Raw genomic sequence first — 25,975 nt, 5'->3', positions numbered from 1 at the left:
TAAATCAACTAAACTTCGAATACAAAAAATTTTTTAAATAATAATACCAACTTTTCAGGGTTTTCTGAATACTGAATTGATTAATAGATGTGAAAACACTTTGTAAACCAGAAAATGCTGCTAATCTATAAAGTACTTTGTATTATTACTTTGCTCCCAGGGATGAAGCTGCCCTCTTCAGAAGAGGACAGGTATGATTTGAGGCTTGGCATACATTCAAGGGGATACCCCAAGCGTCTACTACACCAGAGAAGCCCCGGCCTGAGCCTGCTTCCTGTTCCTACTGTTTCAAGCTGGTTTGGTTCTGCTAGGTTTCTGTTCTGCTAGTCCCTGGACACAGCTGTAGCTGCCGCTGCTGCCACCACTGCCACCCAGTGGCCACTTCAGAAAAAGAGCTTTTCCAACGCTACCCCAACGGGAATCGAGCTTCCTCCGACATCACCAGGGCCAAAAGGAACGCATGTCTTTATGCAAGGCTTCAGAACAGACTCTCTCCTGTGAAACTCTTCCTTATTTTCATTTCTGTGACTTTACATTGCTTTGATTCTCCTGTTCCTCTGGACATTCCTTCTGACTCCTTCCCTGGCTCCTTTTTGTTCTCCTTCCTCCAAACGTGACCCTTACCCAGGGCTTACTTCCAGAATCTCTTCACTCCCTCTCCACTCCTCCATTGTTTTTCTCTCTCTCCTCTCTCTGTCTCCTTCTCTACCTCTCTCTCCATCCACTCTCATGATTTAACTTAGAAGTTATGAATAATTATAATGACCAATGAGATTTCAGCATAAAGATGTCTCTCTAATCAAAATTTCTCTCACACTCTTACCACATTTGATTTCTACTGAGATTATGGCACATACCACAGACTGCCTGGAATTGTACTCATTTGTGTTTTTGTTGATCTCCTCCCGATCCTCCCACCCCTAAACCATACCCAGAACTCCCTGAGGACAAGCACCTGGTTTTACTTCTGTCTTTCTCACAGCCTTCCAGGTAAAGTTATGATAATATATGTTTCAGTTTTTTTTCTCCAAATTATATACCTTGTTGTCCAAAAAATGCCTTTCAATTCAGAGTCAAGAAAATAGATACCTTGCACATAGTAGGTGTTCAATCAATGTGTGTTGAATGGATGAATGACTCAGTTATAGTTTGTTGAACTGAATGATTTCCACATCTATAATCTAAGCCCTTTATATATAGTTTGCTGTAGGACATATCCACTTGGGTATCTCATTGACATCTAGAATTTAGTGTGTCAGGCAAGGTTTATTATCTTTTTTTAAATAATTTTTGGGGTAGGAGTAATTAGGTTTATTTATTTGTTATTATTTTTTAATGGAGGTACTAGGGATTGAACCCAGGACCTCATGCATGCTAAGTGAATACTCTACCACTGAGCTATATCCTCCCCCCAAAGTTTATTATCTTCTTTTCCCTGGCAGAGATAAATAAGCTGTATGGAAACCACTAGTGCCGAGAGCCTTCCATTCCCCTACTCCTCTAGTCTTTTCTAGCCTCCCCCTTCTTGGCTCCTCACATCTAATATTCAGAAATATCTTGGTGACAGTTTGTCTGCAATGTTTGCTGTTTCCTTGGGGCCTAAAGAAGGAGAAGGGGGAAAGGCATGGTTTCTAATCTCTTTCTCTGAGTTGGGGTGGGGGGTGCGGTGGAAGGAAAGAAGGAAGGGAGGGAGGGAGGAAGGAGAAGGAAGGGAGGGAGGGAGGAAGAAGGAAGGGAGGAAGAAAAGGGAGAGGGAAGGAAAGAATTGAAGGAAGGAAGGAAAGTGAAATAGTGGAATCAGACAGACTTTGAGTTTAACCCTGGCTCCATCACCACAGCTATATGACTGTGGATAAGTCTTCCTGAACCTCCACTTCCTCATATGTAGAAGGAAGATACCAGCACCTATCCTGCTGTGAGGAGAAAAATAAGGCAATGCATGAATGCAGAGTATCTGGCAGTTATCAGCCTCTTCATCATTAGGAATTAAAATATAGGTGAATTTGGAGGGTGTTGGAGATGGGGAGGCTCACCCCAATTGCCTGGGTTTCCTTTATGAAGTGAAAAAAGGAGGTCACCAGCTGAGGAGAATAAGATGCAATGAGTGGAACAAAACAGTCACCACAACCTTGATGGAAAGGAGCAGTAATCGGAAATCCCGGATAATCCAAATTGACCAATAAATTCATGGTAAAGTGACTGGCTCCATGTAAATGCACCCAAGGTAGCCTTGTCCAGGTGTCGTTTTTGTACTGTACCCTTTTAGTCTTTCTGAATGTCTGTTCTTTATTTCCAGCAAGGCTCTTAACAACTTTAGAAGAGATCAGTACCGCTGTGTCCAGTACCTATGACAGCAGTGGAAGTCTCCGTTTCTACCATTTGATTCATCTGTCTCCTTTCCATCCACCCCAACTGAGTCAATGCCGTTGTCCAGATCTCACTTAAGTCAGCTGGTATGGTTTCAGCTACAATAACAGAAAATTCTAACTCAGCTGACTTTAAAATAAGGAAGCGTGTTATCTTGCATCAAAGTCCAGGAGCAGGCAGCTTTAGAATTGGCTAATTCAATAGTTCAACAGTGTCATTTAAAAATCTTGATTCTTCCTTCCATCCTTCTGATCTGCCACCCTCAGCATGTTGTTCAGCGAGTCTCACGGTCACAAGGTGGCTGTTGTATTTCAGGCACTGTATCCAAACATGGAAATATCCAACGGTAGGAGAGGGAGGCCTCTCTTCCTGTGTGTTTATTTTTATCGCCCTTGAAATCTTTCCCAGATTCTCCCTAGCAAGCGTCCCCTCATATCTCAGTGGCTTGAGTTTCATCATGCCTATAACTAAACCAACCACTGGCAAGGAGGATGAAATGATCGTGACTGGCTGAGAGGAACAGAGGGCCATGTGGAGGAGGGTGGAGCACCTAAAAAATTGGGGATTCTGCCCACAAGAAGGAAGGAAGAGATGCCTATTGAGCTGATCAACAATCCTGTCTGCTACAATCCCTTACAGAATATCCCAGCCCTTCCTCACTTGAGATCTGATCATCAGTCACTTTCTAACTGGAAAGCCTGGGTGGGAATACCATTGGAGTGTGCAGAGTGAGGGTTCGGAAGGACCTGAAAATACCTCTACCATCAATCTATCATAGGGGCCAGAAACTCCACCATTAGAGATGCATTCCCTTTTTCTTCTTACTCTTGCTTCCTCATAAAATGCAAATACTTTTGGTCAAAATGAAACTATGGTGATTGTTCTCTTTGGGAGACTACTAACTGGAAAGGAACACGTGGGAATTTTCTGGGGAGATGGAAATGTTCTGTATCTCAATCTGGGTGGTGGTTACCTGTGTGTAGACATAGGTGTAGTTGTTTCGTATTGCTGCTATAAAAAATTACCACAGACTTGGTGGCTTAAAACCACACATTTGTTCTCTTACAGTTCTGGAGGTGAGAAGTCCAAAATCAGTTTTACTGGGCCAAAATCAAGGTAGTAGCAGGATTATGCCTGAAATGCGACAGCCCCCTTGCAACCATGAGAGACTACAGAGGAGAATAGGAGAATCCGTGTCCTTGCCTTTTCCAGTTTCTAGAGCTGAATTCCTGCACTGTGGCCCCTTCCTCAATCTTCAAAGCCGATAGCATAGGGTAGGAGGGTAATAGCTCAGTGGTAGAGTGTGTGCTTAGCATGCACGAGATCCTGGGTTCAACTCCTAGTACCTTCATTTAAAAAAAAAAAAAAGCCAACAGCATAGCATCCTGCTTCAGTCCTCATATTGCCTTCTGTCTCTGCTATCTCCCTCTATCTCCCTCTGCTTTCCTCTTATAAAGAGACTAGCGATTACCTTTAGGGCCCACGGGGATGATCCAAAATAATCTCCTCATCTCAAGATCCTAAATTTAATCACACCTGCAAAGTCCCTTTTTACCATATAAGGTAACATTCATCGGTTCCGGGGATTAGGGCCTGATTATCTTTGGGGGCCCATTATTCAGCTTTCCACAGTAGGTAAAAATTCATCAAGCTGTGCAATTAGGATTTGAGCATTTTACTTTTTCTAAATTATACCTCAGTCAAGAAATGCACATACTCCTGAAAAAGAGAATTATTTAAATTCAATCATAATAACGAATGAAAGGCCTACCAGATCTACTTTCTTCCTGCTGAGAAGACCAGGGATCAGAGTCAAAAGAGGGCCTAAGCTTCAAGGGTAGGTCTCAAGACAAAAACGGGTTGAAGGCTAGTCCAAAAGTACATTCATTCGGACTTTTCACCTTCCCCATAGACACCAACCTTCCCTGCAGAGTCCAGTCTTCTGGCTCTAGCTGAAAATCCCTGAGGAGAGAGTTACAACAACTAAAAGCCCTGGGGCACATACTAACAAAGAGTGGCAAAGGCTAGCAGTTATTTGCGCAAAGGGATTACAGGACAGCTGTCCAGAGCCCACAGTGGGGAGCGGGAGGTAGGGAAGGTCCAGCCCTCTGAACCACAACCATAGCTACCCTCTGAGGAACCCACAGCCTGTCGTGGAGGGTTGAGGCCTGCATCTATGGATAGATACTAAAGACTGACCAGCACTATGGCGAGGTGAAGTGGGTAGAGTCCTGTATTCCCCAGAGCTTGAAGATATATTCTCCATGTCCATGAAGCCCAGGCCTGAGCCCTATGGGAAGGACAGCCAAGAAAGAAAGATTACTTTTGTTGCTACCATTGTGGGGGTCCTGGCAGCTGTTGGACAGAAATATCTCTAATTCCATGAGTGGTCATATGAGGCAAGGGAAGCTGCTTAGAGCCTATAGCGTGGACTTAGTTTTAGGGATTGGAAAGAGTCAAGGGCTGGGGGGCGGGGAAGGTATACTTTAGGTGAGGGTGATAAAGATGTCCATTGCTTTTTCCTTTCAAATGCAACATCCTACCAGGAGAACCTGCCCCTGGGCCAAGAATCCTTTGTTACCTTCCTCCCCAACAAGAAAAGAAGTTCAAGGCTCACAGAGGATGGGTGCACGCACAGCTCAATACACTCAGCTGCCCCTCCCCCAACCCACCCTCATTTACAGGAGATTGACTCCTGCTGTGCACATAAGCTGGGATAATCAGGGTTTCAAAACATCCCTTCCAGAGTCCCAAGTCCCCAGTAGTTGGAGGCTGGGGAAGGGGTGCTCTTTCCCATATCCTTGGCTTTTGTGTGGCCTGTAATAGCTGATCAAGAGATATAGAAAGACTGGAGTGTAACACAAGGCTCCTTTCAGAATCACAAAGGCCTATACTTTGAGCCTTCCTATTTCTATCCCTCACCATGCTTTTCTTTTAATGTCCCTGACTCCCCTTTTGATCCTGGTCCTCGGGGTCAAGGCCTCACAAGGCCAAAACCCTGTAGTTCCCCTTCTCAAGCTCCCCTCACTTTAACACCATCAGACTCAACCCCTGACCCCCACCCTGTCCCAGCAGCAAGAGCCTACTAATCTTTTAGCCACTAATCTTAGGCCTCTAATCTGCTTTCCAAACTCTTGGCACCTGAGCTATTTATAAAGCAGTATTTCATGCCCCCCCCAAGAACCCCATTCTTCTCCCCTGACCCCCACCAATCTAAAAACTCAGAGGACCTTGGGTATAAGAGGTTGGGGAGGCGAGCATAGCAACCAGAGCTGGAGACGGATGTGACCTTCATCTCCCTCCCAAGGTAATAGTCCAAAATCCTCTATTTCCAGCCCATACTAGGTCCCATATCCCCTCCCCTTAGCACCCCCCTCAATATATCAAGAAGCACTTGAGGGGCAGCTTTCCTGACACAGCTGTCAGGCACTCAGGCTGAGAGACCCTGCCAGAGACCTCCGGAAGCTCCCCTAAGCTCACCCCTCGGGCCAGACCTAATATGCATCAAAGAGAAACACTTAGAGAGACATCTTTCTCTCTCTAAGGATCACTACTCCAAGGCCTAATACCTTGGGCCATGGATGGGGATAAGGATGGGAAAATCTGGGGAGGGTGATGAGAGAAATGAATAGGTTCAAGGATGGCTTTCAACCTCCATAGAGGTTTCTGCCACCAACAACCAAGAGCATGAAGGCAACAACCTTTTCTCTCCCACACCTTTCTCCCTTCTTAGCTGAGTGTTAAGGCCGCGGTGAGGGGAACTCAGGCTCAGAATCCATTGCAGGAGCACAAGCAGACAGAATCTGGTTTTTCATTCATTCATTCATGTATCTAACAAACATGTCTTGGCACCTACCGTGTGCCAGGTGATGCTTAGCCTCATCCAGTCCAATTTTCCTCATACTTTCTTGGATGGAGGGGCCTTTCTCCAGCCCCTTTCCAGGTGAATTCCTTCTCTTTGAAGGCTCTCAAGAGTGTCCCAGCTATTTCAAGAAGCTTTCCCCTTTCTGGAGAATAGACAGTATGGTTAGTCAACAATTCATTAAAAAAAAAATAGGGAAGGTTTCTTCCTGTGTCTCAGATAGCTGAGAGTATGGCTGTTTAAGAAATCTTGGCAGGAGGGAGAATAGAACGGGCTTGATGGTGGTGAGCTGTCTATCTAAGGAGGAAAGGGTACATCACACTACATGTCTGGATGGTATACCAGAGTCGGGTAAGGAGAATAGGGACCAAATGATTGAGCCTTCCTCCTTCTTTCCCTCTTGCCAGAAAAGGCTCAACATCAACACCATGGCCAACACGTCCAAGTAAGTAAGATCTCCTAACTTGCTGATGCTGTCACTTGTCACTTACCCAAACTCAAGTAGTTGCCTTTAAGGTAGAGGGGTTGGACACCTCTCCTCAACCTGTGTCTTGGACTCTATCGCAACTACCTCCACCTTTGTGCCATTTCATGCTCCTTGGGCCTCTTCTAATCCTAGAAATATTTCGTTTTCTCCCCACTTCCCTGCTTTTCTTTTCCCTTCTCCTCTTCCTTTCTCTTCCAATCCCCCTCCCTATCCTATGATTTCCTCCTCATAGGGTATTTAAGAAGACCTGCTCCAATGGCAAGGTGAGAGAACCTGGCCCAGCTGGGCAAATGAGAGGGCAAAAGGGATAGGTGGGTACATCCTTCGAGGTCTCAGGGGTTTGGGTTGGGGGCATCAGGGGAATCCATTCAAAGATGATTATAAGAGTAACATGGGAGGTTGTTCCACAACAGCTCTCCATCTACCTGGGGAAACGGGACTTCGTGGACCATGTGGACATGGTGGAACCCATTGGTCAGTGAGTTTAAAAAGGGAAAGAGCCTGGGGAGAAGGGAATGGGAGTCAGGGAGTAAAGGAAAGCCAAGAAAGGACCACACAGAAGAGGAGGCCAATTAAAGGGGAAAATCGGAGGAACCATTCAGGGATCAACTTCTGTTTCATGGTTTGAGGACTATTCCTGACCAGGGTGCCTGTTGTCTCTCCCTCTCCACAGATGGTGTAGTCCTGGTTGACCCTGATTACTTAAAAGGTCGAAAGAGTAAGTAAAATTCCTTGTTTGTGTATGTGCCAGGGACTCCAAACTAAAATGTCATGCATACCAGACAAGCAACCTGAAAGAATGGTCTGGACGAGTGGACCAGAGGGGTATAAGAAAATTAAAAAGTGGTGAGAACTGTGAATGTCTCACCTGGTGGAGGTCAACAATTGGGAATTTCAGCCCAGTGTGGCCAAATTTTCTGATTATTAAAGAGGAATCAGAAATAAAGCTCAGAATAAGACCTTTAGAGATCCAAAGTCTGAAAAAGATTATAATGCCCCATTCATTCCCAAATGACATTAAAAATAAATATATTTCTAAAGCATATGTGTTGAAATCAAAATAGTTTTTTTCCCTAAAATTTCTGATTTTCTCCATTATTGTTGGTAGTACCCCCCCTTCACTGCTGTGCCTATAGGAAGATCCAATACACCAGAGATTGAGATTTTTATGCAAATTTCCTGAATTTCAAGTGTTAGCAACTAATTAAAAGATTTTGAAAGGCCTGGCTAGGTCAGAAAACTTTATTTTTTCATAGGCTGGATGTGGCCCTCAGGCTGACATTTTGCAGTCTCTGGCATATGTCTTTCCATCTCTCCCTTATGTAGGGAAGCCATCTTTTCCATTAAAAAAAAATCCCAAATAAACAAACAAAACAATAACTACAGCAAGTAACAGCAAGAGACATTGCTCTGGCCACAGAATAAGATACTACAGATCAATATTACACTGAATTGTTTTTTTTTTACTGCTTTTTTCTCTTTTAATTCTTACTCTGTGATCCAACTAGATTGAAATTGAGTTTGATTTGAAAAAGTCTCAGAACAAATTGATGAATACTAGTTCAGATATAATCTTTAGATGTTGTGGAATAAAACAGACTTGAATCTCTCAGATTAAACAGTATGGAAAGGCAGTCCACCCAGTTTTAAATATCAGAGGAACTTTGGGAACTAGCCAGTAAATTAACCAACTTATTTAAGACTCTCAATTACTCTGTAGTTCTAAAATCTAAATCATTTTTTACAGCCCTACAAAATCTTCAGAATAATGTACAGAAAGAAAGCTTTAGTTTAAAAAAAAAGAATGTTGATCCAGGAATAAGATGTGTTTTTTCCTTTGATTCCAATCTTTTTTATGTCCCTTAATAGGTTTATATTACTATTAAGTTGTGTATATTTCTGGAGTTTATTCCTTAGCTATTTTATATGTTTTGTTACTTTTATGAATATAATCTTATTTGCATCGTATTTTCAAATATGTTTTTTTTTTCCCGAGGTGCATTTGTTGATGTAAAATATGCTTACACTATACCACTGAATGAAAACGGCCGGTTGTAGGGCAGCATATGTGGTTGTGCGAATGAAGTGTTGTTTAACAAAAATCTCTGGGGGATTTCTCTGTATTATTTCTTATAAGTGCATGTCAATCTACAATGATCTGAAAATAAAATGTTTAATTTCCAAAAGGCAATGAGAGAGAAGTCATAAATACCTAAGGTGGCCTTATGTTTAATTACAGAAACAAATTTGGGGAGCAAACTCAACAGACATCAATAATAGTTATCTCTGGAATATCATGTATGATGGCAGAGCTTGGATTTCCCTTTTGGTGTGTGTTTTCTGATTGTCACACAGTTAGTACGTATTGTTTGTGTAATAAACACAAATCTAAATTAATGACTTTATAATAGATGTTGAATTAAAAAAATAAATGCAAGCTATTTACTAACAAAAAAAAAGATGATTCTAAACTGCCCAAGAGCCAATAAGATCTTGGGGGGCGGTGATGTCCTCCCCACATGCCAACAGGAGGATGTGCCAAATACAACTCATCTGATTAACATCCTCACGTTAGGGGCTACTAGATACCCTTCTGCCCGGCCCCTCCTGATTGTTTCCTGTCTTATTTCTCATCTCTTTCATTTCCTCCCATTCCCTCCTTCCTTCCAGCCACCTCTTTTCCTCTTTTTCTCACCTTCTCTGTCTTTTCTTTTCCTTTCTCCCTTCTTTTCTTTTGCTTTTCTTTTTCTCCCCCTTCTCCCACTTTAATTGGCATAATTGAGAACCAAGGTGAATTTATCTGTTGTTGATCTTTTGAAAATTAAGTTTTTCTTCATTGTAGAAAAATTACAAAGTGCAGATGAAGGAGGAAAAGACTGTAATCCTATCTTCCAGAGACAATCACTAATATTTTAGTTCATATTTAGTCATATTGTCTGTGTAAAAAATCTATATTTTATTAAAAATGCTATATTATAAATAATGTTTTCTAATCTCCTTTTTTACCTATGTCAATATATAAAAACCTATAAATTTTTAAGATGCCTACCACTATATTGTATGGGTGTACCATAATGTATTTAGCCAATCTTCAATTGTTGAACATTTTTTGCTATGATAAACAACCCTGGAAGGTACACACTTGTATAGATTTTTTTCATACCTGTCCAATTATTTCTTTAGACTAAACGCCCAGAAAAAGAATGAATGGCCAAAGGGCAGTCACACAATTTTAAAGCTTTCTATCGCCAAATTGCCCTTCAAAATGATTGTACCAATTAACTCTCCCTCCTGCAGGGTACAAGGCTGCCCATTGCCTGTGTCCTTATAAACACTACCATTATCATTACTTTCAGTCTTTGTTGTATCTTTTGAATATAGACTCATTTTCTTTGCTTGTTTGTAATTTTAAAATCAGATAATCTGACTTTTGATATTCTGATCTCTTAAAAACACAAAAATAGATAGCTTTCTATTAGTGTGTGGCTTTTGGTAGTTTTCTTTTCATTGGGTCAGGGCTCCTGATAAAAATAAGATTCCCCACCCTTGTTCTAAATCTTTCCTTCCCCCCATCTCTGTTACTGTCCTCTGTACCCCATCCCAAAATCCACTAGAGCATTGAAGTGGCTTTCTGTTTGCCCCTAATCTTAGGTACTAGCTGCAAAGTATAAGTTCCATTTCTCCAATATTCCCATGCTGATGATCATAATCAACATCGTCCTCATCCTCCACATCTATAATTACAATTTCCAAAGGGATTTCTTATACATCAACTCCTTACAGCCATCCTATGAGTTAAGTTGGGCACATACAAGTCGAGGCTTTGGAGTCAGACTGGCCTGGATTGAAATCCTGGGCTGTCACTTGACAGCTTTGAGCTCATTTTCTCTCATTTTCAGAGGATTATTGTGAGGTCTAAATAACATATGGAGAGCTTTTAGTGCACTCCTATTATTGACAGGTGAAATAACTGATGCTAAGACAACTCGAGGGATTTATACAAGTCATATTCAAGCCCAGGTATTCTGACCCTAGAGAATTGTGTAAGGAATACCCTGTACCCACTACGTAGCTTTAAAAAGAATTACAGAAACAAACTGAAGTCTCCCATGTGTCCTTCCCTGATCCCATGCCCCTTCTTCCCTCCCTCCTCTTTCTGCCTTCACCCCCAGGTAACCACTATCCTGAATTTGGTGTTTATTATTCCCATGATGTTTCTACACTTCTACTCTACATTTATATACCTGTGAGCAACTTCGGTATTGTTCTACATGCTTTTCAATTTGATATACACGATCTCAGGTTGTGCATATCATTCTGCAGCTAGCTCTTTTTTCTAACTCAACAGTTTTTGAGATTTAACCATGTTAATACATGGAGTTCAAGTTCATTTGTTTTATCCCCAGTTTAGTATTCCATTATATGAATATACCACAACTGTTTACCCATTCTCCCATTGATAGGTACTTAAATCGTTTCCAGTTTTATGCTATGACAAACACATTGGCTCAACGGACATTCTTATGTGTATCTCCATATAGACACGAGCAAGAGTTCCTCTAAATTCCTTAGGTCATAAGATATGAGCAGATTCAGTTTTTACTGGATGGCGCCAGTTTTCCAAAGTGGTTATATAATGTATACTCCCACCGCAGTGTGTAATGAACTCCTATTGCTCCACATCTGGAGCACAGCTCAATACTTGCTATCAGACTGAAAAATTGCTGACTATCCCAAGGGTGTGAAATGTTATCTCTGTGGTTTTAATATGCATTTATCTGATTACTGATGAGACTAGACATGTTTTCATGTCTTATTGGCCACTCCCCATTTTGCACTTCTGCAAAGAGCCTACTCACATAATTTGCTCACTTTTATATTGGGACATTTTTATTTTTATCACTGATTTGTGGGAGTTCTTTATATACTATGAACACTAAACTTTTGTTTGTGATATATTTTGCAAATGTTTTCTCCCAGGCTTTTATTTGTTTCATTATTTTAAAAGATTTTAATTTTTTTATTGAAGTATAGTTGACTTACAATGTTGTGTTAATTTCTGGTGCACAGCAAAGTGATTCAGATACAGATATATATATAGAGATATATACATATATTCCTTTTCATATTTTTTCATTATAGGCTGTTATAAGGTATTGAATATAGTTTCCTGTGCTATATAGTAGGAACTTGTTGTTTATCTGTTTTACTTAGAAAGACTCAATGTAAAGAAGTTTTAAGTTTTACTATAGTCAAATGCATTAATCCTTTTCTTTAAGGCCATACTGTTTTGATCATACTACATTGTCTCTCCATGTCTTCCTGTGAGCCATTTAAGATCGCCTTTCCCTCTCAGGCCTGACAGGTCACTCTCTTCTTCCTTTGCCTACAGTGTTTGTCATGTTGACATGTGCCTTTCGCTATGGCCATGATGATTTGGATGTGATTGGTCTGACGTTCCGCAAAGATCTGTATGTACAGGTCCAGCAAGTGGTCCCAGCTGAGCCCAGCAGCCCGCAGGGGCCCCTCACAGTCCTACAGGAGCGACTGCTGCACAAACTGGGGGAGAATGCCTACCCTTTTACCCTGCAGGTACTGACCCCAAGTCCTGGATAAGGCTTTCAGGGAAGATTGAGAGGAAGTTACAGAAGGAGAACAGAGAAATGGGGTCCTTACTTCTTCTGTTTGTTGACCTCCTTCTGATCCCCTAGATGGTTGTCAACCTGCCCTGTTCAGTGGCATTGCAGCCAGGTCCTGAAGATACAGGAAAGGTGAGGTCTGGGTTCTAAGAAAGAGGGGCAGATGTCAGTGCTGGGAGGAGGGACAGAGGGATAAACAGACAAGACTGGAGAAATGGACAGCTAAGGGATGGGATCAGGTATCTTTATAGAGCCACAAGTAAGAGAGGGGCAGTGTTGGAAACAAGTTCTCTTTGTCCCTGCCCCTTTGCAGTCCTGTGGTGTTGACTTTGAAGTGAAGAGTTTCTGTGCTGAAAACCTGGAGGAGAAAGTCTCCAAGAGGTATTCTTTGGTCCTCTCCAAAACCCCTGCCTCCAGCCTGTGCCAGGAAACAGATCTCGCTTTCAGGACAGAAACAGACCTACTTCTAACCTCCACAGCACCATCACCACCAGCTCAGATGCCCAGTTCTGAGTCCCCTCTGACTTCTCTTCTTTGCTCTAGAGCAAAGGTCAGCAAACTTTCCCGTCAAAGGCCAAAAACTAAATAGTTCGGCTTTGTGAGCAATATAGTTTCTATTGCAATTACTCAACCATGCCACTGTAGCATGAAAGCGGCCACAGGCAGTCCGTAAATGAAGGAGCATGGCTGTGTGCCAATACAGCTTAATTACAGACACTGAAATTTGAATTTTATATAATTTCCACATGTCATGAAGTAGTATTGTTCTTTGATTTTTTTCCCAGCCATTATAAATGTAATAACCATTCTGTCCTTGCAGGCCATACAGAAACAGGCAGCAGGCCAGATGTGGCCAGAGAGCCACAGTTTGCTGACATGTGGTCTAGATATCTCACTGAGGGTTCAGAGGTGTTGTTGGAGCGAGGTTTTCTGCTACCTCCACCCCGCAAGCAAGGACTGGGCTATGGGGTTGGCATGGGAAAGGTCTGTGGGTCCTAAGGAGACGTTCTAGCTGACCTCTTGGCCTCTACTCAGAGACTCTGTGCGGCTGGTGATTCGGAAAATACAGTTTGCACCCTTGGAGCCAGGCCCCGGCCCCTGGGCTCAGACCGTGCGCCGCTTCCTCCTGTCAGCTCAGCCCCTACAACTCCAGGCCTGGATGGACAGGGAGGTTCGTTACCCGCCTTTCCTGTCCCCTACCACAAACCCCTTTGAAACCCCTTCTTCACTGATCTCCTACTTGGGTAAGACAAGGATTGAAGCCAGGGTGGCAACAGCACTAAGGAAACAAACTCAAGGGCTTGATCTGGGTGTTCTCCCTCCAACCTCGCCATGAGCCTCCCCTCCTGCTTCAGGTTCACTACCACGGCAAAGCCATCTCTGTCAATGTTTCCATCAACAACTCCACCAACAAGGTCATCAAAAAAATCAAGATTTCAGGTGAGCTTCTTGTCCTATCCCCAGGTACTTGGTCCCAAAGCCACAGGTTTTTTCCAAAACTCTGCCCCACTTCCCCAGTCTGCATTCATCTAGGCTTTCCCTCCAATGCAGGTTCATCAAAACACATATCTTTTGTGCTGAATGCATGGTGTGCCTATGTATAAGGTCACATCTGAGGGCCGTGAGTTGGGGTCTTGAAGATGACTGACTAATTGTAGTCATGTGCTTTTTCCTGGCTCTTCAGTTGATCAGATCACAGATGTTGTCCTGTATTCACTAGACAAGTACACCAAGACTGTGTTCATCCAGGAGTTCACGTGAGCTGGGGCTGGGGCCAGGGTCAGAGAGCTGAGGGGTAGGGTGGTGGGAAGGGGGCTGGGGTCTGGATGCAGAGGAGGGGGTTGAGGAAAGAAGGAAGCAGAGAAGAGCCCAGGACTGAGGAAAGTCAAGGTGAGGGTTGATGTGGAGGAGAACTAGAGGGAGGATACCCCCAAGAGGATCATTGAAATGCTGAGAGAGGGCAGGGGCATGAGGATCTCTGACCGGAGTGAATCGTTCCTACTCTCCACAGCTAGACATGCCAACTCCCTTGGATACTCTAGTAGGTTCACGGAATCGTGCAAAATGCTCTTGAGGATGAGAATTACTTAGTTGGCAAGCCTAGCTTAAGATCTTCTCTTCTTTTCCTTTTGAAGGGAGACTATAGCTGCTAACTCCACCTTCTCCAAGAGCTTTGAAGTAACCCCACTCCTGGCTGACAACTGCGAGAAACAGGGCCTGGCACTAGATGGCAAATTTAAGCATGGTGACACCAATCTGGCCTCTAGCACAATGTAAGCTCAAATGTAACTCCCAACCTTCATTTTCTATCCCCAACCCATTCTGTGTGCTATATATACAGTCCTGAGGTTTTGTCTTCAATGAAGCCTACCTAGTTTAAAGAATGTCCCTAGGCCAGTGTTCCGACATCCCTCCAGGCTGGAGGAACAGGATGCTAAATAATACCCATGGGACCAATGGCAGGTTTAGGTCCTAGGCAACAAGAAAGGAAAAAGTGGAATGGAAAAATTCCTTATGTTGTATATTTTACAGCTCACAAAGGCCTTACATATGGTAGTATGTCATCTTCATAAGAAACTCATTCAAGTTGGCTGGATACGTGTTCTTGTTCTGTTTTACACTTAATGACCCTAAGGCTCAGAGAGATGAAGGAACTTGTCCAAGCTTCCATAGCTAATAAGGGGCAGAGGTGGAACAGATTCTATCTCACGTCATCTGGCTCTAACACTGCAATCTCTATAGCAGCTACTCTCCAGTGAAGACAGGAGTGGAGTGGAAAACTAGGAGGTGAGAAATGGAGGGAAAGGAAGACAAAAAAGGAGAATAATACAATAGGAACTGACAGAATTCTATCAAATCATTCATTTGGTCCTATGCCTAAGACTTGGCTGCCCTAGTGTTGTATGTGTCTCCCACCAAAAGCCATCTGCCACCCTCTGTCAAGCGTTAATTCCCACTGCCTCTCTCTATGCCCTATCAAACATGTAGCTATAGACTGTTACTGTTAGAATGAGCCTGCAAAATCATCCAGACAGCATTATTTTATAGACAGAGGATCAGCATCCCAGAGCAATGAAGAGACTTTCCCAAGATCATATTGCTTTCTGTGTCTTATTTTTCAGTCAGTGGGTTTCCACTGAACACCTGTTACATGCTCATCCCCATGCTAAAAGCATTGTGGGAGGACACAGAGAAGTTTAAGACTCTCCGCCTTCAGTCAATTTGTGGCCTAGATAGGGAACAAAGAGGAATGCAAATGCAATCTAACAGTTAAACGTTAGTATATGCAGTTCAGACTAGAAATTAAACAGGAGTCAAAGAAGCCAGCGTAGTTGGCGAGGGCTTCCTGGAGGAGATAGAATGAGCTAGATCTTCAAGCATGTGTTGGATCTGGAGAGCAACAGAGGAAGAAAAGAGCATTCCAGATTGGGAGCCTAGCATGGACAAAGGCTGGAAAGCAGGAAGCCGCGTGGCATGTTCTGAGCATGGAGAGATGGATCGGCTTAGGTTGTAATCCAGGTGTCAGGAAGTTAGGGCAGGAAGGTTCTAGAGAGGCTAGGTGGGGCCAAATTGTTAAGGGTTGTGAAAGTCAAGCAGTGAAGTAGTTACATTCAGAAAGGTAGGCTCTTAAGCAGAGGGTGACGTGGTAAAAACTAGATTTGAGGAACAGAAAAGCAGTCCCCAAGAGTAGGAGATCTGAGCCTGGGAGACTTGTTAGATGACAAAAGGTGAACAGGACTATTCAGCCATAAAAAAGAATAAAATAATGCCATTTGCAGAAACATGGATGGACCTAGAGATCATCATTGTAAGTGAAGTAGGCTAGAAAGAGAAAAAAATACCATATGATACCACTCATATATGGAATCTAAAAAAATAAAAATGGACACTATGAACTCATCCACAAAACAGAAACAGACTCACAGACATAGTAAACAATCCTATGGTTACTGGGGAAAGGGGGTGGGAAAGAATAAATCTGGGAGTTTGAGATTTACAAGTATTAGTCACTATATATATAAAAATAGATATTTTTAAGTTTCTTCTATATAGCACAGGGAATTATGTTCAACATCTTGTAATAACATTTAATGAAAAAGAATATGAAAACGAATATATGTATGTATATGCATGACTGGGACATTGTGCTGTACACCAGAAATTGACACATTATAATTGACTGTACTTCAAAAAAACAAAAAAAACCCCAAAAAACCCAAAAGGTGCACAGGAAGGGATGGGGGAACTGAATGGATTACCCTCCCCCAACACACAACAATGAATACTACCCGCTTTAGTCTTCGACCAGGAGTGGACAAAGAGCTGCTGGGGATCCTGGTGTCCTACAAAGTCAGAGTCAACCTGATGGTGTCCTGTGGAGGGTGAGTGAGGGTGCAGGGTCCATCTGGGCAGAGGCTAGGGAGCCACTTCTGTTTTCCTCCCAGTTGGACTGAGCCAATCAAGCTATTCCCCACTCCTTCTCCTGGACCCATTTCCCAAACCTGTGCGCTCTATGAGCAAGCCAACAAGCTACTCTGTGGCTGAGTTGGCCTTTTGATCCCTCATCCCCCAGTAAAATTAGGTTGCCCCTTTCCATTTCCAGCTGCTAATTTTAGGGTGTCATTCTGCCCTCAGCATCCTAGGCGACCTGACAGCCAGGTAAGAGAATGCAGGGAGGGGGGACAGGGGCAAGAAGGGGAGGATGATATCAGGAGACCAAAAGAGACATGAGGGAGAATCTGAGGGCAACCCAGGATCGGAAAACTGAGGGAGAGAGGTTCGGGGTGTGGACATGGAGGGAAATCTGTAATCCCACCTTGGGATCCTCACAGTGATGTTGGTGTGGAGCTGCCCCTGATCCTGATGCATCCGAAACCATCAAATGGTAAGTGACCTGGTGGGACTCACAGGAACAGACGGGGACCAAGCAGTTCTGATCTTGTGAATCGGGAACTGGCAGTTTGGATAGAGACTGAATAGCAGTAGGTAGGCGGGGTGTCTAGGTTTTCAGAGGAAGTTGTGTGTGTGTGTCTGTATGTTGTGCGTATGGGAGGAAGAGCGTTAAAAAGGACGAAGGAAGAGAACTAGACATTTCTGCTGGGAATTGAAGGGTCCCTTATCAGCCTCAGCTCCATATTTCCCTCCCTCTCCATGCTTGTTACAGAGGCTACCTGGTAAGAAAATGTGAGGCCTGGAAACCCCACCCTCCTTTCCCCATTGCACTATTTTATGATGATGGCAGTGTAAAAAAAGGTTCCCTGGAGTTTTGCTTACAATAGGTGTGCAGTAACAACATGTGGTTTAGCTTCGTGTCATAGTTCAGTGCTTTTCATGAGCCCGCCTTTTCCTTCCTGAGTCCCCGCCCTCCACCTCCTGCTCTTCTCCCAATCATCCCTCCCCCTCATCGCTGTCATTTTTGTTTTTCCGTTTCCCTGCCCCCTCGCCATTCTCCTGTCTTTCATGCTTCCATCCCTTCTCTCCTTCCTACCCTCCATTCTTATTTCCCCTCCAGCCCTCAGGGGGGACTTTCCTGTTGGGAGATTGGGGAGGGAGCGAAGGAAACAAGCCAGTGCAGTTGACGCGGGGCTGAGGATCTGAGCTGGGAAGCAGGGAAGGGATCACTCCTCTGGGATCAGGAGCTAGTAGTGAATGTGGAAGACATGCAGACAGTTGTTTCTAACCCTCCATTCCCCTTCGCTGCTTCTGCAAGCTCTGAGGACATAGTCATCGAGGAGTTTGCTCGGCAGGAGCCTGGCAGCGAGGACAGCCAGGAGGCTTTGGCAGCTGAGGGGGATGAGGGCAGCTGAGTGCCTGGCTCTGGTGCCTCTGTGTGGGAGCCCCACTGTAACGCTCTAATAAATCAGCTTGTCCAGATGTGCCTTGTGATCTCTTTTGTATTTCCTCCTCCGGAGGGTAATGAAACTACCTAGAATGAGCCCCTCCACCCCTATCAGTGATGAGATCTCCTGTAGCACATGCTTTTCCTCAAAATGAGTCCTGACTTCCCTCTGGCAAGGCCACTCGCCCTCTGTGGGTCCTTCAGCTTTCCTTCAAGTCCTGGCCATCCCCGCCTGACTATCACCCTCCCACAATCACCCACTGCCCCAGCTTCTCCAGCCGCCCCACCATGGGAGCCACAGAAGCTGAGGGCAGGGCCTGAGGAGGCATGGCCCTGAGCCCAAGCCTGGGGGCAATGCTGATGGTTGGATAGAGAGCACCATGTGACCTCAGGCAGCAGGTGCCGCCCACCTGCCCACATGCCTCGCATACTATGAGGCCCACAGACTAGGCTTCGGCCTGGAAACCATCAGACTCACTTGAGTACCAGTCTATGTGTGAAACCAAACCGCATAATCCTTGGGGAGCAGAGCAGTGGGGGCCTGGGTTGGGCTTTGGGGATAGGGAGGTGAGATGGAGTGGGGGTGGGTTCTCTAGGGAATTTCCTCCTGGCCCAGGGTGACAGTTGGCCTACGTATCATCACTTAGTTTATGTACAACAGCTTGAAGGCACCTGCCAAGGCATCACACAGTATATTTTTGCCCCCTTCTTTGGCCGACTTACCCGGGGATTCTTCTCCTCAAAGTTATCTACTGTAAATGTTGAGAAGCTGAGTCAGGAAACTGTTTTCAAGGGCCATTCTCCACTTCCGGTTCTAAGACTGTACTGGGGGTAGAGGAGAGGTACAGAGTTAAGTATCTGACTCTCCTTTGCAGGTAACCTTTGGAATTGACTAAGATCATGTACTTGGAGGACTGAAGAGTGTGTTCACTCTCATAGTCCTAACCCTATACCTCAATCGATTCATCACCATCCCATATTATCTGTGCATAAAGGGGAAATAAAATATGAAACCTCCTCAAATTACCAAACCCTGTGCTGTTTCTTATTCTCTCTGCCCTCATCTTATTTCCAGCTAACAGTAACAAAGTCCAAGAGGCCTTGCTTCCTTAAATCTGCTGCTCTATAGTCTTCCTTAATCGAAACAGTCTATTGGGATTGGACCTGACCTAGGATGGTAGGCACTTGGTTTGTGGTCATGCCAGCCACTTTTCAGGAACCCGATTTCCTTGACTCTTTTGATTTTGCCTTTATTAAGTTCTAGCCTTTAAGAGGCAAGTTTTGTTTCTTTCTCTGCCTTCTTTCTAAACATCTGTTTTATGCAGGTTCAGCTGCAGCTATGGAACACAGCTGGCCAGGAGCACTCTTGTAGCCTAATTTCTAGCAACATTCATGATTCAATAGCCGTGGTTGTCTATAACATCACGAGTGGGTGTTAAGCCATGTTTTACTTGAAAAAGGGATTGAGGGAAGCAATAGAAAGGTTGGTAAAACTAGCAGAGAGGATGGACAGGTACATTCTCTCTCCAACCCTCTACTAAATGTTTCAAATCTCTGCAACACATTCTCTTGTAAACAGTGATTATTTTAAGGAGGCAGATAAGTGGGTAGAAGATGTAGAGGCAGAAAGAGGCAATTACAGCATCATCATGTTGCTAGTTAGACTGACCTGAACAACAAAAGGAAAGGTATAACTACAGCTGCTCCTGGCATACTTAGAGCTCAATCCCTGCTGGGAGGGTCTACTCTGCTCTATTGACTTGGGAGGAGTTATTCATGTCAGGGATCAGAAAGGTCATGGGTTCAGGGCTTTGAGGGTTCCTGGTCCTAGGGAGGCATCATTATGACTCAGAAGGATCAATTTCTTTCCAGAACTCTGGTTCAGAAGGGGTCTTACCACTATCTGGTCCCTTACATCATTGTTCATTTATCCAGACAAGTCTCTACAAAGGAGGCAGAAGAAAAATTCAGAGATCTCAATGTGATGTTTATTGAGACCAGTGCCAAAACCAGTTACAATGTGAAAAATACTCATTTCTCTTTATGATCATTCTAATGCACTCATCTCTAGCTACCCACCACTGCTTACTCTTTGGATAACCTGGCTTGTCCTATCATGGGTTTGGGGGTAAGGTTCATCTCCCCATCATGCAGTGCAAAGGCCTGGAATCACGTCTCTGAACTTGACCTTTTTTCTTTTGAGCACACACACACATTTATTCCAGTGCACAGCTTTTGCCCTTCCTGCCGGAGGTTAATTCGTCTCCACTGAGGGAAGAGAGGATCCTTTCTCCCAGCAAAGCTGGGAGAAGGCAAACTTCCTTTGCTGAGTTGATGGCCCTGCCAATTTTTCTGCCTGATACTTAAAGGAAAATGGGACTAACTTCAGCCCAAAGTAGCTCCCTGGTTTGCCTTTAGGTGAAATGGATAAAAATTCCTTTTCTGTGTTTCCTAGATGCCCCTGGGAGTTGAGATTTGACCCCAGCCACCACACTCTATTATCTTCCTACCTTCACACAGACCTCAATGGTAAAATCCAACTGGCACCCTCCAATGAGTCAGACATCAAAAGCCATTATTCCTGTTGATAGCTTAGGCTGTCTCTCTGCCTAATTTAATAAATTCATTGCATTTGGGCTTCCCAGTACCAGTCCTTCTCCCCCAACCTCACATTTATGGTTTAAATACTTGGCCACTAAGTAAGTAAGCTCTTGTCCAATTCCTAGGCTTAGGAGTAAAATGGAACTCTTGAAAATGCTATCATTTTTTCTTGACTGCTTCTCACAGCTCCTGGGTGGAAAGTTCTTACAGGGCCCAGGAATCCCAACTTACCTCCTCTGACTACTAAAAGACAATCTCTAGGGCATATAGCTCTATAGCAGCTGGGATACTTCACAGGCTGATACAGTTCCTTCTTATCTACACACTCAATAAATGACTGGTCCTTTCACCTTAGCCTCTGATTGCTTGCAGCTTCAGTACGCTTTTCCTGTACCTCCACCCTGCAGTTGTATCATGCTGGTGCCCCAACACAGAACCATTCCAAATACCTCAAAGTGAGAACCAATTTTGGGCAGGAGGGATTTTGCCTCTTAGGCCCCTGGCATCTGGCTGGGTTTGTTTGTTTTTTTCACCCTGTTTGCCACACTTCTTATATGAGTTGTTTTAAAGCCTTTTAACCACAGGGAGAGTCTTGGACCTCAACATTCAGTAGACTCAGCCAATATGCCTTTGTGTATCTCTGCCACTAGTTTCTTCCTCACATGGCCATTGGGGGGCAGCAGAGCAAATACTACCATATAGTCTATATCGGGTGGGGGAGGGGAATTTCCCAGGAGGCATAGACACAGCTAGATTAATTCTACCTCCCGCAATGTTCACCAGGATGCTGCTACCTAACAATGGGATTGAGCCAACAGAAGAGGGCCCATCGTAGAGCTAGGGTGGGATTTATAGGAAAAACCAGAACTTCCTCACAGATATAGTACTAGTATTTAGAACTGTTTCCTATGTTTGTTATTCACCTTATTCAAAAATTCAGATTTCCAGGCTCCATCTCAGACCAAAAGAATCACTCTCCAGAGGAAGGGCTTTGAAATATATACTAACACTTCCCAGGATTCTTTCAAGGCAAATTTGAGACTTTTATTCCAGGGTCCTACTTCACCCCATACCTCTTTAGAAAACTTTCTATTCTGAATGGGTATTGTGAACACGCCAAGGAAATGGCATAAGGTGTGGCCTGGAATCTCTAACACAGATTGGTACGAAAGAACTAAGAATAGAGCAGAAGGTTATTTGGGGGCTGAGGTGAAGAAAACTGGAGAAGTCAGAGGTCAATAATACTCAACCTATGAGGTGGAAATTGGGAACCAATTTCTTACTGTTGTCCCTGAAAAGAAGTGCATCTAAGTCTCTCCCTTAGTTTATGTTCCAGATGAATCTGGGAAAAGAGAAGACAGAATTATATTAATACTGCCCCCTTGCTGAGAAATGTCCACAGTTCATGGGGGGAGGGGCACTGTTTCCTCCAGTACCCCTCACCCTATACCATTCCTTGGTTATACTGCAGATAAGCGTCCTGGGCCTCCCTAATGTTCTGGCCAGACAGAGATAGTTGCAAAGTAGGTACAGTGCTGCTCTGTTGCTTAGTGGCTCCTCTCTTTGGAAGAGCTTTTATTTTTCCTCAAAAGCATTTGACACCCAATCAGTATCATCCAAAAGTCACACCAATATTTCCTCAGCATTGTGTTTTACTTTTGGGGGGAAGAGATAGAAGGAGAGAGGGGGAAAAACAGGGTTCCACTGGAGTCTCCAAAGTTTATGAGACTGGTAGTGTAAGGATGGGATCAGAAAGCCAGGCAGATTAGATGGGAGAACCCCCCTACCAAATCCCTCTTTTTCTACTGATTTCTATACTCTGATGAAAATGCTATGACATGTGTGGAACTGCCTAGCACATGGTATTTAATAAATGTCAGTTGCCTTTTCTAGCAGGGTTCTCCAAAAGCTAAGCTATACCCAGACATTGTCATCCTTCTCCTTTCCAGGAATGAAGCTCACCTAGAAAACTGGGGAAGTGAAAGTGCAGTACAGTTTGGATAATGCAGTTGGCTAGCTTGCTCAGTGCAGGGCCTCGTGTCTCCCCATCCTCCCCCTCCACTCTGCCAGGGTGGGGCTGAGAGTAGAGCTCCCCAAGTGGCTTCCCTGAGGTCTAGTTAGCTTTTCCTGGAAGATTCCACAGGGAGGGCTGTGGGTTCCAACTCTCTAGTGCACAGTCCTCTCTTTTTGGCGATGATAATCTGGGGAAAAGAGGAACAAAAAGGAGGAAAAGAGCAGGTTAGTTTCTGGCCTGAGCTCCCAATCGCCCATCTCCAACTTGTGGGGCCTCTAGTAATCAGCATTTAAAGAGTTCCTACTGAGGGCCCTGCCATGTAAGCGAAGAGTGGCACTTACTGTAGGGAAAGAAGCGGACACGCATGCTGATTTCGCGAGCTGTCTTCAGGATCTCAACAGCCTGGAAGGAACACAGCAGCTTGTACAAATGAAGAGATATAACCCAGGACAGAAGCACAACAGGAGGAAAGTAGTTTGCCACTCCAACCTCCTGGGTCACTAATAGCAGCTTCCCTCTTATCAAAGAGAGATTCTTTCCTATCAAGTTACAGATTAGGCTAATCCTGTCCAATGTGTCCTACCTGTGATGGCTTGTTGCCTGACCACAGCCCAGGTGCTGTGCTCACCTTGCTGTGCTCAATATCTTGGAAATCCACATCATTCACCGCTAGGACTTGGTCTCCTTCCTGAAGTCCTGCTCGATGTGCATCAGAGTCAGGAATCACCTGTTGGTAAGGAGAAAATAGATGTGAGAGAGAATAGATAATTTCAAAGACTGTAAGTGAAATTAAGTGCTATTCAAATGTAAGGTACTATTGTTTTTTGTGTGTGTGTGTGTATGACAATGTAGGGAAACAGATGGCTTGCCAGGTGGGAAGTTTTAAGTGGGCAAAGGTATCCTCATTATGCCCCTTCAATGAGTCTACTGAATCGGCCTGCTTCCCCACCTTGGGACATCAGGGTTCTGCAGTCTGATAACTTAATAAAGGGAAGTTGCTGTCCATACTGCCTACCAGGCATACCCACCTTGGAGATGAAGATACCTAGCTGGGAGGCCTTTCCTCCTCGGATGTTAAATCCCAACTGTAAGAAAAGAGCACAGAATAGGGGCATCTAGTAGCATCACTGTATGATAGCTTGGCTTGTATCCCTCAGAGAGAAGTGAGAAGTTGTGGAAGTGGTATTTCAGCTTTTCTGCCCACAAAAGGAAGTTTCTTTACTTCCCTGCCTGCGTCCCAATCCATCCCCCCAACCATGGCCAACTTCTGGGTCCGGTACCACCAAATCTAGCCTGGAATAAGATGCAATTGTTCCATAAGCTCACCTGAGCTCCAGGGGGCTTCTTCAGTGTGACGATACGGGGCAGAAACTGGGTCAACTCGTTGTTGTAGTCTGGGTGGTATACCCTCTGCAAGACACAGCAACCCCCCAAATCTTACTACCAGTCTTACTACCTTCATCCAGAACACAAATGCATCACCCTGAAGTCAGGAAAAGGTGAAGTTACAGACTTAGGTTAAGGAGAACAGGTAACACTGTCCAAATGGATATATGGATAGCATGGGGAAATGCTAGCAGCCCAGCAGCTCCCCACTTCTTTACTTCAACAGAATGGAAATTAGGGCTCCGAATTTCCAAAATTCTCTGATGTAAATGGATTCTATCAAGAGGATTCCATAAGAAGCTCCCAGTGGGCCCAGTTGCTCAGAATCTAATCTGTGGGTCTCCTGGCTATAACAAAGGTTAAGTTTACTCTCCATTGAGCTTTCTAACCCTGACATCCTACCTTGTGTATATCATCCCATTACTATGGGGAAAAATCCCCTACTCAAGGGTATAGATGGTTCCCACCTCATGGGGAGGAATCCAAGCTGGCGGATTCTCATAGGCAGGCAGGAAAACCACTGGGTAGTCATCGTAAGGAATCCGGCTGTCCATCTCTGGTAAGGCCCTATAATGGAAGGGTGAATCAAAGCTGATAAAATGTGTCCATCGACAGATGACTGGATAGAGAAGCTGTGGTATGTTTATGCAATAGACTACTACTCAGCCATAAAAAATAGTAAAATAATGCCTTTGCAGCAACTCGGATGAACCTAGAGATTGTCATTCTAAATGAAATAAGCCAGAAAGACAAAGAAAAATACCATATGATATCACTTATGTGTGGAATCTAAAAAAATAAGACAAATGAACTTATTTACAAAACAGAAACAGACTCACAGACATAGAAAACAAACTTCCCCAGGGGAGGAAGGGGTTGGGAAGGGATAAATTGGAGTTTGAGGCTTGCAGATACTAATTAATATATATAAAATAGATATACAACAAGTTCACACTGTATAGCACAGTAAACTATATTCAATATCTTGTAGTAACTTATGGTGAAAAAGAGCATGAAAACAAATATACGTATGTTCATGTATGACTGAAGCATTACGCTGTACACCAGAAACTGACATAACATTGTACCTCAATAAAAAATATAGAGAGAGAAAAAAAAGCTGGTGAAAATGGTTCAGAAGGGCAAGTAGCCCATGAAGTTTCAGAAAACAACTCCAACCCATTCCAAGGCTGTCAGTCTACGGGCCCAGCCCACTTCTAGGTGATAAAGATTTTGGGAGAGAAGGGAGAAAACTATCTACTGAGTATCTGGATGCCAAGCAACCTGTTAGGCACACTATAGAAATAATCTCCTTCCTCACAACAATCCTGGGAAATAGATGTTACCGTCTTCATCTTAAAGAAAAGGAAACCAGGATTGCGTCTAAAAAGATCTGATTACTTTTGAAATCCAAGGGAATGCAGACTTCAACTCTCCACAGGGACTCAGGGCCAGGCCCCGCCCCCAGCTTCCCTAAAGTGATCAGTACCGGTCGGGGGGAGGGTCCCCAGATCGACCTTCCTTTACCACCAGCCACCTTCCAGATTCCCGTCCCGCATCCTGCCTGAGTCCCGCGAACACGACACGGTAAATATTGTACCACCTCTCCCGCCGGCTGGCCTCTGCCACCTCGGATTCAGCTCACCGCCAATTCTGTCTGGGAACCGGAAGCGGATGTTCGGCGGGGTCTGAAAGGGGCGGAATCGGAAAGGGGCGGGATCAGAGTGCGGCGCGCGGGCCCCCCTCCCCAAAGCGTCTTCTTGCGCGCGCCGCGTGCGTG

General features: G+C 44.2%; 3 protein-coding genes across 20 annotated transcripts in view; 1 reads left to right on the top strand and 2 right to left on the bottom strand.

Moving 5' to 3' along the window:
- P2RY4 (pyrimidinergic receptor P2Y4) overlaps window positions 1-20,010 on the bottom strand; it is a 152,954-nt gene extending 132,944 nt beyond the window's left edge. For all 12 annotated transcript variants that reach the window (XM_032475015.1, XM_032475014.1, XM_032475016.1 and 9 more), the window contains exons 1-3: window positions 18,918-20,010; window positions 6,224-6,374; window positions 4,567-4,657 (exon numbers count right to left, since the gene is read on the bottom strand). The gene's annotated coding sequence lies outside the window, so the exon portion shown is untranslated. The remainder of the gene's footprint in view (window positions 1-4,566; window positions 4,658-6,223; window positions 6,375-18,917) is intronic.
- Window positions 11,917-18,924, top strand: ARR3 (arrestin 3). Its single transcript, XM_032474674.1, has 11 exons — window positions 11,917-12,308; window positions 12,428-12,487; window positions 12,669-12,736; window positions 13,391-13,526; window positions 13,711-13,795; window positions 14,040-14,112; window positions 14,491-14,628; window positions 16,654-16,737; window positions 16,991-17,014; window positions 17,188-17,240; window positions 17,933-18,924. The coding sequence occupies exons 1-11, from the start codon at window positions 12,117-12,119 to the stop codon at window positions 18,160-18,162; spliced, it is 1,143 nt and encodes a 380-aa protein (XP_032330565.1). The 5' UTR covers window positions 11,917-12,116; the 3' UTR covers window positions 18,163-18,924.
- Window positions 20,011-22,338: 2,328 nt separating the features above from the next.
- PDZD11 (PDZ domain containing 11) lies at window positions 22,339-25,932 on the bottom strand. 7 transcript variants are annotated; one of them, XM_032475030.1, is made up of 7 exons: window positions 25,841-25,877; window positions 24,663-24,762; window positions 24,136-24,219; window positions 23,838-23,894; window positions 23,438-23,536; window positions 23,151-23,211; window positions 22,339-22,996 (listed from the first exon to the last, which is right to left on the bottom strand). In XM_032475030.1, exons 2-7 carry the CDS (start codon window positions 24,747-24,749, stop codon window positions 22,962-22,964), a joined length of 423 nt encoding a protein of 140 aa, XP_032330921.1. In that variant the 5' UTR covers window positions 24,750-24,762; window positions 25,841-25,877; the 3' UTR covers window positions 22,339-22,961. The 7 variants fall into 7 exon arrangements, with proteins under 7 accessions (XP_032330921.1, XP_014422481.1, XP_014422480.1 ...); XM_014566995.2 differs by having other exon boundaries at window positions 25,760-25,849; XM_014566994.2 differs by lacking the exon at window positions 25,841-25,877 and adding an exon at window positions 25,713-25,840.
- Window positions 25,933-25,975: the final 43 nt, after the last annotated feature.

This window comes from Camelus ferus, chromosome X (genome assembly GCF_009834535.1).
Source record: "Camelus ferus isolate YT-003-E chromosome X, BCGSAC_Cfer_1.0, whole genome shotgun sequence".
NCBI classification, from domain to species: domain Eukaryota; kingdom Metazoa; phylum Chordata; class Mammalia; order Artiodactyla; family Camelidae; genus Camelus; species Camelus ferus.
Note: the sequence above shows the minus strand (reverse complement) of the source record. Positions and strands in the feature narration are given on the sequence as shown.